The 19,811-nt window shown below is 35.8% G+C and overlaps 1 protein-coding gene across 1 annotated transcript in view; it reads left to right on the plus strand.

Moving 5' to 3' along the window:
- GRM8 (glutamate metabotropic receptor 8) overlaps window positions 1–5,151 on the plus strand; it is a 376,332-nt gene extending 371,181 nt beyond the window's left edge. Inside the window, exon 11 of the mRNA XM_075146659.1 lies at window positions 4,599–5,151. Coding sequence (XP_075002760.1) covers window positions 4,599–4,648 — 50 coding nt within the window. The 3' untranslated portion in view covers window positions 4,649–5,151. The remainder of the gene's footprint in view (window positions 1–4,598) is intronic.
- Window positions 5,152–19,811: the final 14,660 nt, after the last annotated feature.

The following is a 19,811-nucleotide window of genomic DNA, read 5'->3' on the forward strand; positions in this document are numbered from 1 at the left end:
ATCCTGACAATTCATATTCAGCTTAATCATTACATGTTCTGCTATGTCATGGGTTAGTAATGGGAAAAAATTCTTTTCCATGACAGAAAAGTTCTTGAATCTTGCTACATCTCTAAATTGCTCTGGTATAGAATAGAACAGAGGTTATAGTTTCCATTCCATCACATGACATACAGTCTTATAAACTGGACTTCACAATAATAATAATCAAATATGAGTAGAGCCAGTAACTTTACCCCCAGAGCTTAGTAGTAAAGGACAATTGGTTTCTAATGAGGAGTTAGAGGTCACATAGGATGGACAGCAGCTGTTACAGTTAAAGACAAAATTTTAAGTCATTTTACTGCAGATGAGGGGTTTTTTTTTAATTTTTATTAGTTTTTGATGATGTTGACAGGAAATTGAATAGTACTATTTTGCTTGAGCACATTCAGACAAGTCAGTACCAAGTTTGCAGAAAAATATTGTACTTATTTCAGAAAAATGCAACCCCCCAGTGAATTCGATCAGTTTGCCAGATTGAAGACTATATAAAAATAGTCCATAACTTTACCATACTATAGTTGCTGATGCATGGACAATACTGAGTGCAAACCAATTCACTTGAAAAACTCATGACCCTTCAAAATGTGTAAATCTTCTAGACTGAGCCATGGGTTTATACAGCTTCAGATTATGACATAAGGACAAAAGGAGAAAGGCAATGAAATTCCTTGTGGATTAAATAATAGCATGGAAATATGAAGAACTCAATAATTTCTCAAATCTTCAGAAGTCACCAAAAGAAAATTCAGAAGGGAAAGAGAGGTGGATTTTGCTGAGTTTGCAAAATTATAAACTTCTGAGGAAAGGTCAAAGGAGGGATTCCACAGCAGGGTGAGAAAGAGGGTTAATAAGAAAGCCTTGGGTATCTGGTGTTTATCCACTGTAACTAATTAAGAAATGCTGTGTCTGGTATTCCTTAAAATACGATTATGCATAATTCATGGAAACAGCTGCTTTTGGAAACAAGTCTGCTTCTCCAGTAGTGAGATGTATGCAGGGTAATGCTTATTTACTGTGCTCTAAACATTATTTTAACAGTAGCACATCTATATAATTCTGAGCTCACTAGGAGTATATCCTGACTAGGCTTTGATCCAGGCATCATAATGTTTCATAGGTAAAAATTCAGAGTCAAGCTATTTGCACTCCAGAGAGCTGTCCTTATATAATTGAGCTCTTGGCCTCAAGATGGGTTTCTCTCTTCCCCAAAATTGTTCTGTACCATTTGGATTTTATCAGCTTCCCTCTTTTCTACCAAAATAGTTATTGTCAAAACTTTTGGAGGTTCCTGTGAATTGTCAGTGCACAGTGCTGCATAAGTCCTTTTCACTAGGTTGAAACCTAGTGAAAGAGGTTGAACCTTTTCACTAGGTTCACCTCTCAACATTGCAAAATTTCTTCTTGCACTGACTCTGTGTGAGGTAGATCTTTCTTTTTGGTGGTAGTACATGAAGCTGATCATAAAAAATCAGGCTATTCCTAGTATACCAGAAGTGGGTAGTAAGTGTTTCACAAGCACAAAAACTCGTAATGATAATGATGCTCATAACTAGGTGAGAAATAAGATGACACAGTCAGGCAATTCCTTTTGCTTCCCATCAAGAGACAACTCTGCTCTGTCTGGTTCGTCCTATTCCATGTAACAGACTTTATTCCATGTTGTGCTCCGCATGAATACAGTCATGGGTTTTTTTGTGGAAATACAGTCATCTTCAGTGGAAAACAAATTGTATCTGGGAAACAGGATGAAAAAAAAAATCCAGATGCAATTACAGAAGGCATAACAATGACAAGTACTTTAAATACATATAAGTCGGATCACAATTATCATTCTAAATTGCTTTAGATCCTTTTTCATTTTATTCTCTTTCTTTTTGTCTCATTCCAACAGCAATGTAGTAACTGGAGCTAGAAAAGAGTGTTCATTCCCAGAAATATTTTGAGCCAAGTCTGTTACTTTTTCTGGCCATCTATGCTTGCCAAATGTGGTTCATGTTATTACTATAAAATGCTAACAGTCTTAAAGAGCAGGACACCAGCTGCTGAAGCTTTCAGATCCCCAAACAGGAACTGTAGGCTTATTACAGTTAACTATAGAGACACTTGCAATATTTATCAATTGTTTGGAGATGAGATTAGATTTAATACATTTCCAACTACTGTCTACACTAGCTCTCTGTGCTATCATTTTTTAAAGTAACACTCAGAACTCAATAGGATAATTTTTGTTTCTTGAACAGTCCTAGATTTATTCTGTCAAAACTATTAAAGTCTCAGATGTACAACAAAGTTACAGCAAATAAACAAGTTACTCTAAATCAGCTGAGGTGTAGTAGCTACTTGTTTTTGTATTTTGAGCTTCTTGCAAATGTCCTCACATAATTCAGCTTACTGAGTTGTGATAAATTCGACTATGTTACATTGCTGTGGGCTAAATACACATGAAAAGTTATCATAGAACTCAGCTGACACAGGGTAATGTGGTAAGCTAGCTTGACCTGATCACATAGTTGAGCCTATTTTCAGGGTGAGGGAGAAAAATAAGCTCTTTTTGTTCCCAAGTGTGCAGAATTTGCAGATGTGCAAATTTGTTATTTCTTAGCTGGAAACAAAATCCTTTTATGCTCTAAGGAACTCGATGCCATTTCAGCAGTCCTGCATTATTTTCAGAAGGATCTTAACAGGCCAAAGGAAAAATAGAATCCTCTCAGAAATCCAGCTGTGGGAGCATGGGAGAGTTCAGACAGGAGGAGTACATCCCATCTGAAAGATCTGAAAGATGTAAATGAGGCTATATTTGCTTCAAGTGTCCCAATACATGCAAATAAAGCTATTTCATGTTGGTGCTGGAGTACTGTGATTGATTATGTGAAAGACTTGCTTAGTGTGCCAAAAGCAATCCTTTCACGAATTAGCTCTTCCAGACACAAAGTACTGGAGCTACCTGTACAAATGGAAGTAAGAAATATTAAGTTTTGCAGCTTCCTTTTGATTATTCATTCTTATACATGCATTCTTAGGGAACAAACATTATAGTGATATGTGAATTATAATGGTCTGGTTCTGTTGTGTCTTACAAAATGGCAAATGCCATATTAGAATCAAATTGCTCAGAAACCCAAAGAAAACATGAAGAAAAAGCAAGCAGCAAACTTAGTTATTTATACTACCTAGTATTATTTTGCAGCAATTTTAGTGATCTTTGATTTAGTTTAATCTTTGGTGCAGGAGAGAGAAACTGTCATTTCTTGGTTTCTGTAGTCTGTTCTTCCCAAATCATCAGATTGTAGGGCTAGATTTAGCAGTTAGCATGAAGAATCCTTTTCCTATCTATCTCAGCTGTTCCCACCAGATTCTATATAAAAAAGAAATTGAAGGAAGGAATGAAGGTATGGGAATAGAATTAAGATCTTTGAATCTATAGACCAGACAACTTTTGTGCCATCAAATTATTTTCATCCTGTCAGCTGCCATCTTCACTATCATGAGTAGAAGATGTCTATAGCAGATGGAATATAAAACATATTTGGGAAGCCAAATTCTTCTTTATGCAGACCTTATTATAGAGACAAAAAAGAGACTCAGTCCCCCAGCAGTCTGATTTACCATGTACCCACTGGTTTAAAATTAGGGAGCTGCCTGTGAGACCCTGATGTCACCAGTCCCCTCTTTCCACCACTACATTAACACAACAGGGGAGACTTGGGCCATATTTTTTACAGCAAAGAGATAAGATATAAGGGCTAGAAGCTGACACAAACTTCCACATAAGATTCACAGTTGTTCACTTTTACAATAGTAAAGTGAACAAATATTTCTCAATATATTGCCTCATTCTGAACAAGGAATATCATCTTTGCCCAAAGGAAGAAATGATCAGCTGACCATCAACATAAGGAGACCATAATAGCATGGCAGCTCTAAAATACTGCCTAGGCTTTCATAAGTGTTTTTGCTGGCTCACTTATATACAGATGCTTTGTGTCTGAAGGCTCTCCAGAGAATATGTGCTGTAGGCACTAGCTACTCAGTTTTTCTAACTTGGAGAGATGTTTCCCATGTGTAGGTTTTACTCCTTTCAAGGAGCATAAGCCTCCTTCTAGATGGACAACCCACCACTAGCGGCAAAGCTGTCTTCAACCAGTAGAAGAGAGAGAAAAATCCAAGCTCTAAACTAGAAAATGTCTATACAGAAATAGCCAAATAATATCAGCCAAAATAATATCAGACAAGTAGTATATTGAAATTCTGATACGGGTATGCTAAAACCACTCATTATAGTTCTGCTCTATTGGCCTCTGCTTCCCCAAGTCGTAAACAAAATAAATTATCATCAAGAACACAGAACTTGAGATCCAACTTACTCACCACTTATATACATGCTTAAACTTTCTTACTTTATTCCATGAACATGGGTCATGTTATTTGGACATATAGCTAGACACCGTCTGAGTTCAAATGCTAAATGTGTTTTTTTTTCTCCTCTTTTAATTCTAAAAATCCTGAACTTTGTTTTTTTTGCTGTTGTTTGTTTTTGATTTTTTGATTTACAGCCTCCTCTACCAAGACAACTTATGTCAGTTACAGCAATCAGGCAAACTGAGCAGGGATGAAATTCACTGGGAAGACCTGCAGGATGGGATCTTGTAAACAAAGACATTACCACCACCAGAATTCAGTCTTGGAAATATCAGTAGACTACACTCAAATCAATAGTCAGTCTCCTAACGGACAAGGATTAAACAAGAGGCAAAAGGCAAAAAGAGACAGGGGAAGGAAAATCCAGTTTTATAACACAGAGTGTCAAGCTTCTGAACTGTTTACTCAGAAAAGGAAGCAAATCACAAAAGGAAAAAAATGTTAGCTTGTGAAAAAAAATGCTGTTGAAATAAATCATGTCCGATGTTATATTTGTAAGTACTTTTTTGTGATTGTGACAATTTCCTTTCCTGTCCTACATTGTTCAACTCGTAAAAGAAGATGAATTTGTTTCTTGTGACGGCTGACTGAATTAAGTCCTGGGTTATGCTAAAATAAATGCAATGGTCAACGCATGCTAATTTTTATACAAAATAATTTATTTCTAATAATAAAGGAATGTTTTGCAAATGTTGAGACTTGTTTTGTTGCAGTTTTAAGGAAAAAAACTCCTTACGCTGTTGTCTATTGTTTGTTTAGAATGTGCAGTAAAGGTGGGTGTACAAATAAAATAATAATCATGGCATCAGAAGAATGCAGTGTAAACTCTAAGCATGTATGTGTGTGTGTGTGTGTGTGCACATGTGCGTGTATGTACGTGCATGCCTGCATGCATGTGTGTGTGTGTACTCTGCAGTGTGTGAATTTATTTGTTCAAAGCTTTGTGACTATATTTTCTAATGGAAGGATTTTTTTCCCCCTTCTCACCCTTAAAGTATATAAGTGCATTTTATATGTTTGTAAAGTGAAGGAGTCCTGATGGTAATTATTTTATATGATTGCATTATATTTTTGAACCTCCACTAATAATTTTGATCATTTTCATTTCTGGAACTTGCAGCTTGTAAGACTTTATGACAGCTAGACTGGATTAAGCTGAAAGTCTAGTCAGCCTAGTATCCCGTCTCTGACAGGGGAATGTAGCAGATGCTTATCTCAATAAAGGTGACTTTGAAATAACAGGAGAGACATCAATGGAGAATTTGGAAAGCAGTAACCTAGTGGATATATGTACTATTGCCTTATTAACACTTAAAAATCAAAGAAATAGATGTCCATCTATAATCTTCACATCTTCTAATTCCCATATCAAATGATTGTGTGTGTGTTAGAAATGATTATGCAAAGAGAAAGAGAAATTCATATAGGTATTATTTATATTAATAAATTTATTTATTATTTATATTAATAAACCCCCTCAAAGAAGTTTAAAAAAGACAGCTAGGGACTTTCCACTTTGTTACTATACCTGTGATGTTCTTTAAAACTTTTTCACTCCGTACACTGCTTACTATTCATCAAGTCAATGGGTCTTCACAATCAGTTGGTTATTAAATGTTATTTCTCCTGAATTAGCCTGAATGGCTCCTTGTGCTTTTTTCCTCAAAGGAGCTGTATTTTTATAACATATCTTAAAGAAGCTGTGGTGGGTCCTAAATTACATGAATGAAAGTTGAAGTATCTGAAACTGAATCTCTTTCTGTTACAATGTCAACTTCTAAACTCCAGCACAGTCAGGAAAATGCATGACAGCGAATTTCCATTTTCAAAATATTTGACAAAACATAGTTAGTTTTTTCCCAGCATTTAAATGCCTGAATTATTAACTGATGATTGCTTTGGTATAGAGTGGTATTGTGTGTTTGGTATGTGTGATATATTGTATGAAAATTCCTTTTTTGACTGTGCCACAAGCACATCAATCCCAAACCTATAAACTAATAGATGCTTAATTTTAAGCATATGACTACTGCAGCTAATGCAATGAGACCTGCAAAAAAATTTCATAAAAACAGTTTTAGTTCTGTTTTGTTGGCTAATATCTCATCAGGTTGAAGTTTTTTGTGAAAATGGATTGTTTAGATCAATGTTTTAACAAGACAAGATTTCCACATCTAGGATGGATTTCCTAAGAGAGAAAGAGAGACAATCTGTTTTATCTGAAAACCAGTGTATTGGCACAGTTTCTTTTCAAGAAACCATTGAAAAGTTTAGTTTTCAATCCACAACAGAAAAAGTTCCAAATATTTGATCTGCAGTATCTATACATAATAACATAAGCATAACAATACACGTTTGAAAAAGCAGTACATAGGAATTGCTTTTGAAACACATTTCATATACATATAAACATATTTTATGTACACATAAAGATTAGTATATGATATATTAATATCTTCCAGTTTCACAATAGTCCAAAGAAAATGTTATTCTGAACAGGTTTACTGAGACCAATATACACTTTTTTTCGTTGAACAGTAGGATAAAAATGGAATGCAAATTATTCTGTGCATTTTCTATGTCATTCTGTCTGAAACATGGAGTATATTAAGCCTATGAGTCTCGCTGGTGTTAATGTAACTCATCAGAAAAATGAGCACACAGTACGAATTACAGAATGAACTGGGAGTTTTCAAAATACAACAGAACAGCACTGGTCTATAGGTTTCACTTCTATAGAGTAGTTATGTGCAGTTTATGCATTTGGATAGAATGGTGCATATCTATCTCCTGTAACTGTGATCAAAAGCACATTCTTTTCTTGTATCCCTCTAGAGCTATGGAAGAACAATGCATTTTATTTCTGAATGAAATGATGACTTTGTTCGCTTCAGCTTAGCAGACTTTTTCCTGTACAGACAATAGCAGTGCCAAAGATTTTTTTCTAGCAACCTGATTTGTGAGTTCTGCTTCCAAGACTGTGTCTTCAGGTGACTTTAAGTCCCATTTGTGCAATAGATTGTGTATCAGCTCTACAAGTCCTAACTTCTAGGTTAGGTGACCCCACTGGAGCCCTACTTGGGGGATTATTGATTAAGAGACTGCAGTCTACAGCCTCTAACCAAGACTGATGTACCTTTTTGAGCATCATCGTTGAACACAAACAGTTCAGATGAAGGAATTAAATATTTTTCAACGTTTGATTCTAATTAGGTTGAGTGGCCTTTTTTTTCAGCTTATTGGGGCTTTGTCTCCAGTTTACTTATTATAATAAAAAGCAACCTCCTAAAAAAAAAGAATTACTATAAAGTAAGAACCAGAGAATTGTATAGTACAGTTGAAGGAAAAATTGCTATAATTTTGCAACATAGGTATGAAAAAGGATGAACTTCAGAAAAATTGCTTCCACTGTTCTTTACTTTTTACGTTACATGGTCCATTTTTACGTGAAGATTGGGGGAATTCAGTCAGCAACAAGAGAGATCCCCGCAGAGTCTGTTATTATTGTGTCTTTGAATACTTATACAGCTGTTGCATTTTTCTTTTCTTTCTATGAAATAGCCATCACTTACTTATTCTTTCTATACAGAAAACTCACTGTTTGGGGCTTTTTTTAGTTGTTTTTTTTTTTTTTTTAACAACCTCTGTTTCTACCTTGATCTGCTCTTTATCTTATAGCATTGACATTCATGAAGCTACAGTTAAACCATTATCAACATTTCCATTATGAATGATATTATCTAACACACACAAAGATTCTGCAGGTTGAAACTTGGCATGTATTATCTTAGAGTATATGCAAAAGAATGTAAACTGAAAAATAGAATTATTTAGGTAAGTTAAAATGAAAAGCTTACAAACAAAATAAAGTCCTGAGGTAGATGTAATCAGAAGGTGGTAACAATTTAAAAACTGAGATTTGGCCAATGATCATAATACAGTATGTTCTAGTTACATACAATACAATTAGAAAAATTTAAGGAAAAATTATAGGAAAGAACCATACAAAAATATAAATGTTCAGTATCCATTTTCACATACCTTTTCACTTTCTTCCCTTCAAAGTATATTTTGAGGGCCTGTGGCCCTAATGTAAAAACCATTCAAGTTAATGAAGGTCTTACCTTTAATTTGGCAGATTTGAGATCAGGCATCAGATGATTTATCATTAAATTTTTTAAACTATTAGCTTTGAATAAATAGCTGTCACTGAAAACTACATTACTTATATATAAATTTTTAACTATATTTCTATTGATAATTACAACCCTTAAAATGCTTTATGCATACAAGTAACTATGGTGTATAAATCACTCACATATTTATAAAAAAATCTGTGCAAATTAGGTTTTATGAATTAAATGGTGTTATGGGACTGCAAAGCTAGATCTTCTGTTGGCCTGACTTTGGGACACGGGGCACTCTTAAATCACCTAGTCTTCATTGGTATCTGAAAGTGTGCACCAACTAGAGCTACAGAGGATCATTTTAACCTGACCTAAAACAAATGATTGTTGAGGGGAAAAGAACCAAACAGTGAAATCATTAGAGGAATATAGACTAAGATAGATAACTCTCTTTAGGCCTGATTGAAGTTAAACACCTCAGTACCTAAAAGGATCTAGATCTTGGAGCTTTCCATTTATAAGCAAGGAATTGGTGAAGGTCTTGAACTGACCTGCAACCTGAGTTCTGCAAACTTTCATTGCCTCACTTCACAAATATGAGCAGTTCATTGTAGAAAAATTAAAATGCATACAGATCAAAGCCTGGGTTGGTGCCTCTAGCTTGCAGACAGGTGACAGGGTGAAATCCCCTGTCAATGGTACTGTCTTCCAATAGAAAAGCTGTACCAACATATAAATCTAGTGCATACTAGTTTTAGTATACTTCGGCAGGATTTACTCTCTCCTATTCACCATACACTTCCATAGACCCCAAAGATATAATGTATGCTTAAGATTTGATCCAAAGTCAAGTGAAGTTCACAGGAGTCTTTTAGTAGACTTACTTAGAACCACCCAGAGGGACTGGATGATTCTACTTATTTCTAGTCCAGACTGTAACCTGAAACCATCCAATGACTTATAAATCAGATGGGCAATACACAATGTCAAAATACATTTCAATCTAATTTTTATCGAGAAGAAACTACTGTTGTTATGAATGAGGTCCCAGTAGCAAGACCAAAAGATGTTTGCTAAAAGCATGGTAACTGAAGTATTATACTAATGAAAACCTGCAGGGTATGGCTTATGCATGTTAGTGAGACAGTGTCTGAAAATGTGATTATCCAAGTTTTGTTGAACAAGGGGTTTGCCTCAAGTATTTTCAGTCCACTCAGATTTCACAGTAATTCAGTGGCTGAGATCTTGAAGTTTAATAACTAAACTTTTGTGTAGGCACAGTAACATTTTTTTCATCTAAAATTATAAAAAATCTTTAATATACAAACTTGGGGTTTAGTTCCAATCATGGAGAAGCAGACTACAGTTTTAAAATTGTTATTACTGGTCATTTATGTGTGAGTACGCCGAAGCAACTCCATCAGGACACACAACTTTGTTTTACTGAGATCAGGAACAAGTCCTTAATGTTGTTTTGTGACTACAGGATAGATACAATGAGATCTGAATGACTCTATGTATCAGGTCAATGAACCAGAAATTAAATGGAATTTATAGACAATACTTTAACTGTTCTATAGAAAGAGTAATGGACCACTTCATCAAAAATCCCCTTTTCAAGATATGCCTAAATAGCAATTTCCACAGCAAGGTTTTTAACTAATAGTACTAGCTCTCTTCCAATGAATAGATAATGTTTATTACTAACCAAGGAAAGAAATGAAGGAAAGCATTCCTAACAGATCTAGTTTGTAAATGTATTGTATTGGAATACAACTTCCTCATTTATGCATCTACTTAAAGGCAGAATATGAAAGCAGAAGACGTAGCATGGTGGATGGATAAAAAGAAAATGTCTCTCTTGCAGCATTCTTTTATAATGCTTTGGTTTGAAAATGCACATGAATGATCCAGCATATTTCACCATCACATCAGCCATTAAATAAAATGATAGCTTATCACTGTGCTTTTAAATAGCTTATGTGACATCTGGTATAATTAAGAAATTGCATATGGATCTACATATTCTTGTTAAATTTTAAAGAGCAAAATTTAATGACAGAAGAGGTAAACATTAACTTTTCCTAGTTTCAGTGGTATCTAATCTAATGGCACCTTTAGCACTTGTGGTACTGCAATTGTTTGCATCCAGAAAACACCATTTCATATTTTACATGCATGTTTCACTTGCTGTGAATGATTACCTCCTGCAATCTAATTGTGAAATGGTTTTTTTTCTCAGCAAGAAGTAATTTCTTTCTGATTTTCTCCTGAAATTTCAGTAGCTAATAGGAGAGGAAAATATATGTGTCACTAATCCTTATTATGTTTCCTTGGAAAGTAAATGGTTGTGAATAATGGGATACAGCAAATAAAAGCAGGAATAGACCTTATCTGTGGGCTGCATCCTATACTTGTAAATATATGTAAGTTGTATTGTCTCCTTTTAGCTTCTTACTTGGCTTAAATTTACCAGTAAAATCATGAGAACTACAAAATATATTTGGTGGAAATAATCTGTTGCATCTATGCAATGAAAACAAGTTGGCTGATGTGAAAGACATATTCAGCTGGAATAATTTTGGTTATGATAACTTAAAGGAAATTGGAAAACTCAATACTGATACTATTAAAAATTTTTTGTCAGGAAATGAACTACAAATTAGGGCTGTGTTAAACTTGTTTCAGTAGTAGTCTTATGAAGATTTTCAAAGTTTGTCTGTAAAAGGTCACTGTAGAATCCTTTGTACATTTCATGAATGTTGATAACTCTGTAAATTCTTCCATCACATTGAAACACTAAACTAATGGAGAGCAACAGTTTTTCTTGTTTGGCATTAGAGTATGACAGCAGGGGGTTAGCTCCCAGGAACTTACTATTTTCAATGGTACAGCAGCAGGGAAGAGAATAGAAAACAGCAGTGTCCCCCAGAGCTAAAACAATGTTAGAAGTACAGTAAGATGCACAATATCCCGAACGGCAAACAAAGCTTTTGTTTATATTACACAAATGACTTGTCTCTCGGTAGAAGTGGAGCAATATGACATGCAAAGGAGTATGGACGTGAAAGAAAAAAAGAACAGTGACAGAACTACAGTACCTATAACCCTACTGGAAGCAGCAGAAAATGTTGGAGAGTTCCGCTGTCAAAGAACTGTGTCAGCTCCAAAGAGTCCATGCTGACCTCTGTCAAGGGGACACACCATCCCCAGAGTGTGTGTTAATCTTACACACTCCACAGAATTGCAGTGAGCAAACATAACAAAATAATTGACGGGAGCCATCAGAGGTAATATTGGATGAGGCAGCAAATAAGAACATAGACTCATTTTTCTTTAAAATTCAAGAAAATTTTTCTGCAAGATTGATGTAATTAAAAATTGCTATATGCAATGCTAGTTTCAAATCCTTATTGCTTCCTGTTTACCTGATACAGCATATACTGTGTTTCTGGGAGGCTACTCTACTTCCTAAGTTAGCTGCAGTGTCTTTACTGTCTTTGTGATCATTGACTGTCAATATTAAATAAGTATGACCTTTTAGAAAATAAACTGGTTTTATTTAATTTACAAATTTTCTTTTTCCTAGTCTTGCTAGAGTGTTGATGAACTTTGTAATAGATATATTTTGATTTATGACTGATCACCGTCTTCAATGCAGCTTCTGGTAGTTCTCTTGCACTTGCTTTAGAGCTTTTTATCCAAGTACTGGCTTTAGTGTCATGGAAGGAAACATATCAGTGGAGTAAATCACGGCAACAACAGTCAAATATAAGGAATAACAGGGTGAAAAGTGCTTAAAGAAGGTAAAACAACTCCAGAAAACATTCCTGGTTAGAGAGATGACGGATTGTTTTCTTCTGAGCAACTGAAGAATCACACCTAAAGACAGTTTCCACAGGCTGCTGCTGGAAGTCTGCCTCAGCGACTTACTGTTTTCTTAGAAAATCTCAGCAACTGGATTAGCCTTTGAATGCTACCCATATTCTTTTTTTTTTTTTTTGATAGAATTTTAATAAAATCTCAAAAAGATAAAGCAAGAGAGAGTACACAGGTGAAAATGAATGTTGGAGATGCATATGATATATTCAACTGCCTTAATAAAATCTCAAAAAAATAAAGTAAGAGAGAGTGCACACAGGTGAAAATGAATGTTGGAGATGCATATGATACATTGAACTGCCAAACTTTTGTGGACTCGCCTGTTACAAGAATATGAAATCTTCATCGGAGATAAACCTATCCATACTTCTATTTACTTATCTATTTCTTTACATATCTCACATATTGCAGACTGTAAAGCGTAAACCTCAATATTGTTTGCCTGCTGTGTTTAACTCAAATGTGCAGTTCTTGCTGTGTGCATAATTTAGAGATGATACAGAGTTGTAAATGTAACTGTATCCATATATTCTGCTCCAGCTCCCCATAGTTTTTCATCTCAAGTGATAGACCTTTCTAAAAACAATATGCTGTTTATTTCTTCATTTCTATAGTTCATACACTTAGCTGAAAATGCAGAACAAGTTGCAATCATTTTGATATACAGAGGTTATAATTTCTTGTGAGAGTTTTCATCTGTTCCTACCGTCTCCAGTGTGATACCGAACAAGGAATGACAGAAAGATTAGTTTTATATGAAATTCAAGGTATTTTTCACTGAATGACAGCTATGAAATGCACAATTTGCAAGATAAAATAACAAAAATGTGATTATTTCAAATGCCAGACTGATGGTACTTTATAAATTATTGCCTAAAACATTGAAACTTTAGGACAGATGCCTTGAAAATGTGTTCTAGAGAGAGTTTCAAATGATGATGTTTCAGAACCTGTTTCTTCACTTAAGAAAAATGAACTGTTACTTCAAGAAACAGACCACATATAAAACCAGAATAAAGAGAAACAACAGCATAAATATTACAGGTGAAAGAAAGGAACCATTTGTTTTCTCAGAAAGTCTGATTAATTCAGTGCATTTTATAGTATATTACGTATATTGCTTTGCCAAGAAAACAGAAATGAGACAGTACAGGTAATATGCTCACAAAAGAGTAATCACACCATGCTTTCTGGTTGTTCCACATACAGAGCAGTGCTACACATACTTAAAGTCTCTAGTATGATACTGTGACTTCCTCCAGTTTTTTTTTTCTTGAAAGAATCATGTTCACGTCCCCCTTGTAATAAGCGTCCTTAAAACACATCATGCTTTGCTTTCAAGAACAGAGAGTATCAGCCGTTCATAGGCAGAGGCCTCTTTTTAATGTATCCTATGTGTCCATTTAAGGAAAGTAATACTGTCCTAGGCAGGTGCTTGCACATTTTCCACCACTGGATCCTACGGTATACCTCTTAGCGCCAAGGCACCTGACACGGCTCCTGACCTACGTTTGATGAGGTTGCGCTTGAAAGCCAGGCTTTCCCTAAGCAGCACTAATGACAGCAGAATGTTTTTTGTGGTAGGGAAACATCACCTGAACTATTTCCCGTCTGGCTAAACTTCCCATAGATCTGAAGTCAGGGATCAAAGCAAGGCCTTTTCTGGAGAGCAGAAGCGTGATGTCAGCTTTCCTGCCTGGTACGGCAGGGTTGAGCTGCCAGCTGCCAGGGCCAAAGGCCTGGTGTGCTGTTGATGCAGATGAGACTCACAGCTCTCTGGTGTGGGGAAGCAATACAACTCATCCAAAAAACATTTGCGTAGCATGGGACTTGCAACACATCCTGATCTAGGATGTAGATGTTACTGTTTATCCAGTGAAGTGACAGTAACAGGTAGATCGTGGGTTTTGTTTCTTTCCGTTAGATTGTGAAATTTCCAATAGATAAAGCCCCTCCAACCGCATGGGGGGGTTTATGAAGTTAATTTTACAATATATGAACTCACAGTTGCTTGGAGATGCTGAACTGAAGAGACTGGTATCAGATCATTTTCAAGGATCCACAATGTCTTTACTTATACCTGTTTTCCACTGAAAGCTAAATTTGATACCGATCGGATATGTAATATACAGCCAACATTACAAATTTTACATTGCCTTTTGGGTAAACCGAGTCAGACTCTCAGACAGAAAGAAAGACAGAAAAGGAGGTTGATTGCCATACCAGGTATCCCTGTTTTCTATTCATATATAAAATGCAAGTAGCAATGTACTGACATGTAAAGAGATCAGAGTATTCAGTCAGCCAGATCTTTGCTGAGCAATTAAATGAGTCTATAGAGGTACTATTCCTGCGCCAAAAGAAGTGGAAAATCTCCTGCATTAAGATAAAACAAATTAGCCAATATTCTGTGAAAATATATAATTAGAATATCCTACAAAACATTGCTGGATGTTGACATTTTGTACATGATAATTGCCATATTTCAATTAAAATACTCTGAACCTGATGAATATTTTAATCACAATAAAATAACCACATTTTTTTCTACTATAGTTCTACTCCTTATTCACAAATTTTTAGCTTATGACAGTTAGTGGCACTACTGACTGACACTAACAGAAGCCCAGGACATGGGCAGAAGTGGATTCAGGTGAAGCTAACAAACTTTAGGCAGATACTTCTCTGTATGTAAGGATCAAGTTAAATCAGCATGTGCAAGTGAGCTCTCAGAGACCCACAACAAAAGATGAGTTTAGGAATATCAGAAGCTGGTGCTTGCTTTCTATATGAGAGCCTCCATCAGCACTTCAAAATGTCTGGTTCTGGCATCAAATCCCCATCTGCATGCTCAGAAGCTGGCCAAAGAATATAAATCCATATGATCTGTTCTACAAAATACAGTCTATGAGGAGAAGTTTAAAAGGTGCATCGAATACAGCATGCACTGTTCATACCATTTAAATACAATGTCATTTATCTTTTTGACCAAGGTGCTCATGGAACCTGTGGTCACTGTAACAGGATGATATATTCTAATTATTACTGTTTAAGAATTTGCAAGCTGTGTAAGAACATTAATCTGTATTTCATCAGCAGTATCTGAAGAAGGTACTTGGGCTCACAGAAAGTATATCTAGAGGATATACTTCCAGCTGACAAGTTTGGAATTTTACTTGTTTTTGGAAACATTCTTCCATTCTCCAAACTCCTGGTTAAACCACTAGCCTGCAACTGGACACACCCAGTTTGAAAAGGTCCCTGTGTGTGTAATTCACAGAAAACAGGAAGTGATTGGCATACATCAGCTCCATTCTGTAACACTGCTATCCATTTAGCTTGCCTGTGATCGGAAATGATGAGAGAACCCAAGACTAAAGAATTTCTCAAATGAAATACTATACTGTTGGTCTAGAGCTGAATATAATTTTCTTTCTTTTAAAACACTTGAAAGATGCTGACTGGAAGCCCCCAGCGGAATGAAAAACTGAAAATGTAAAAAGTTGCCATAGGACAGAATTGATATTCCCTCATACAGCACATGTGCAAAAAAATTGTTGGTACCTTATACAGGCCAAATAATTTTGTTGCATGGTTTCTCTTTAATCTCTCCCCGACAGAATTAGCAGGTTACTTGAACAGTTAAAATGACAAGTCTTGCAGCCTGGTAATTTTTTGACTGAAATGTGTAGGTGAAATTGTGGGAATGATTTGGCTAGCAGGCTTCAAGTGTCAGTAATTGCTTGTCAATGTTAACGATATGGCTCTGAGTGGCTATACAGTTTCAACAAAGTCACGTTATGGGCAAAATGAGTTTGGTTCTCTTTCTTCCTCTCATAGGACTGCTTTGCATTAGCAGCATCTCTGTGGATGGTGATCTTAGGGGTATATCAGCTTACTATGAAATCTGTATCATTTCCCTCTGACTAGGCAGCAAATTTAGACACTTATGTTAGGAGTTTTCTTAACTAGAAACATAGCACTGAAGTGCAAATTAGGGGCACTTAACACTCTGATATGTGGACTGGATCCCTCTGAATAGGAATCATATTTCTGTTTGTAGCAGCATTTCAGTCTCTAAACACATGATTATTCTTAATGTCACTTTAACCAGCAGGACCAAAAAGCACTACACTGGCCTTTTCAAGATATTAATATTTCATTTATATTCCATTAGCAGAATTTAATAAAATTAAATTGTGGTGCCATTTCCACACACTTAATGTATTCTGAACAGTTTTTGCAGTGACAGATTCCTTGATGGGTTTATGTCCTTCGCTTGATAAGTTTCTTTCAATAGATCTACATGATAGGATTCTGTACTATAATGCTATAGGTTCTGCCTTTGTTAAACTTTCGTTACTGTAGTAGTACTGCTATGTTTAGTGTTAGAAGTGCATAGCAATCTGAATAAAATGACTTAAAAAAAAAAAAAGAGAAGCAATATGGCATAAGTTAAATGGATAACAAACAGATAAAACAAGACTGAAAAGAGGGAAGAATTACAACAACAGATATCCAGTAAACAATAAAAAGGAAATACTGACCTTAGAGGACGTATATGCATGTAATCTACTATGCTTTCTCCTTATACATACAATATCTAATAACTGATGCATCACTTTGAAAAAGAGAATTTGAAGATGATGTCTCTCAAAAAGAATCCAGTATAATACAGATATTTGGAAGACGCTTATTATGGTATTAAGTTGAATAGATAATTAATTTAGGGACCTACACTCTGTGTGTCTGTCTGTCTGTCTGCCTGTCTGCCTGTTTATTTAAAACAACACAAACTTGTCAGGCCGGGGTGATCTAACTGCAGCAGGCATTTATTAATTGACCTTTTCATAGTAGCCTGTGCTTTGATGATGTGGGAGTGATTTGGCTCCCATTCTCTCTATAGTATGCATCTCAGATCTGTAGTCAATACAGTCAAAGTCTAACAGATAGGAAGCTTAGGGACTGAAGGCTTTTCAACCTACCAGAACTTATTTCTCCTTCAGAGCTCCAGTCCCCCCAGGAAGTCATCTAATGTAATTGTTTTTTGAATGGCTTCAGTAATTTTGCTTTAATGATAATGCCCACTAGGCTGCTCCATGCACTTCTAATCTTTTCCATAAAAAAGTTCTTCCTGGCGTCTGCTTGGAGTTTGTTTTTTGTTAATTTCCTGTTATTTCTAGAAGGTAAAAAAATCAAAACTTTTGTTTCTATGTATATGCCACTTCATGTGTACCATGTGGCTCAGCGTCATACTTAAAGCTGATGAGCTAATGCCCATAGTTTAGTGTAGAAGCCAATATGACATTATTTGCTAATGCCTGTACATGTCTATCTATATACAATGTGTGGGTGATAGTAATTGTTGATTATGATTTACTGTGAAGTCTTCAACAGATAGGCATGTGTTTTCCACAGTGAAACTAGCTTTATCATTTATGAACAACCATAAGCACTAAATTCTTCTCACTGTGAAGTTAATCCAAGGTTTTCTGTAAGATACTGGTGTGTCCTGAGAGTTGAGGGCATCCAGTTCTCCTTGAAACGTTGGATGCTTTCTCTGTGTGTATATGTATTTCTGTGCACATATGGATTCACCAAGGGCTGAAGGTGAGTCTTCCTACATTTCCCACCTGCCTTCATTCCTCATTCTCTGCTTCAGAGGCCTGTCCCCAGCCTCAGCCTAGGGCTGCAGTTTCTCTCTAGTTCATCAATCCTGAATAATAGCCACAGGGAGAGGGGTAGAAGGAAATGGACTGGGCCAAATGGTGCCCAGTGTCTGCACTGAAGAGGAGTTGAAAGCTAATTTGCTCTATTGTAGAACTCCTTGCATTTTTAATTGTAGGACTTTCCAGTTGAACTGGTTTGAAGGAGTTCAAAGTTAATGAATCAGCTAATGAGCCATCGATTACCTGAAATGAAAATAAATGGTAGCAAGTTCAGGTACATGTGCATCTGTACAAGAACTGAACTCAAAAACAATCTCAGGCCTATCTCTTGGCTTAGCTTGAAGACACCCTGCTGTATTGTGTAATGCACCCTCCGAGGACCAGACACCCAAGTTTCCAAACACTGTCCTGGATTCACACAATGCTGAGCTGATGAGGAATAGATCACAAACCCTTTTCAACCTCGGGACCTAATCATACAAACCAGATCTGGTTTCTTTGATAAAAAACAAAGAAGAAAAATGTATGATATTCTAACTGTTCAACATGAGTCAAATGATCTGGGATGTGGAAATCCAATATTCTAAACAGGTGAATCTTGTCCACATAAGGTGTTTGACACTCCTTGGAATGGCATCTCAGCATCTCTCACTGAGATGTCTTCAAGACAGCATTTTATGGCAGTTTTGAATACTTTTCATACTAATGGTTAGCAAATATTTATTTATTCTTAAACAGAAGTGGCTGAATCTAGTAATAACTAGATTTACCACACCATAGCAGGAGATAGATTGGGTGGAAGAAAACAACAGTGAGCAGAGCGGGAAAGTGGAGAAGCAAAAACATATTATATGAGCAATAGGTCTGACACTATTGAATGGAATGACTGAAGAAGTTAATGTATGTTCTTTATTTGTTTCAAGTTCTGTAACTCGTAATTACCTTTGTATGAAAGGAGTTTCCAGAAAAATAAATGGATATTTACTTATTTAGAGGGATTTAAATGCTGAAAATGTAGCTGTCTGGAGAGTTTATATGATTCTAGGATTAGCTAAGTGGAAATTTACAGAATCCATTTTTGGATGAAGCTAAGGTCTTTTGTGGATAAATGCCCAAAGGCATTTTAGTTAGACAAGCCTCTCTTCTGCGAAGTACCTGCAGCTGTGTAGCAAAATTTTGTCATTTAGGACCAGCAAGTACAGAAAGAACATGGAAGCATGCATCTCCAAAGCTGTTGACATGTTCCTTAAGAAAACCCTTCTGTCAAGCAAAGATTTGCATAGAAATTCCTTTAACAACTCTGAGTTTTTAATATGTAAAAAATGAACTTGTTCTGCAATGCAAATCTTACAGAGAAGCTATAAAATAGAGTGTTTCAGTTAACTCTCCAATACTCGCATTTTTTCAGTTACACTGACAAAACTGAAATATCTTTCGTTCAGTAAAAATAGATACTTGTAGACTGAGGTGCATCCAGAGAGCAAACCTTTTGGAGAAGACGACAGATATTTCCACTGTGAGCACAGTTATCTTTAATTTATATATAACTTGTCTGGAAAAAAAATTCTCTTTGGAACAGAATAAAATATTCTTTCAGTAATGGAGTACACTAAGGATAAGGAAATGATATTAGAATTAAGCTGAATGATGAAATGATGGCTAAGAATCT

This window comes from Calonectris borealis, chromosome 1, assembly GCF_964195595.1.
Source record: "Calonectris borealis chromosome 1, bCalBor7.hap1.2, whole genome shotgun sequence".
Classification (NCBI taxonomy): Eukaryota; Metazoa; Chordata; class Aves; order Procellariiformes; family Procellariidae; genus Calonectris; species Calonectris borealis.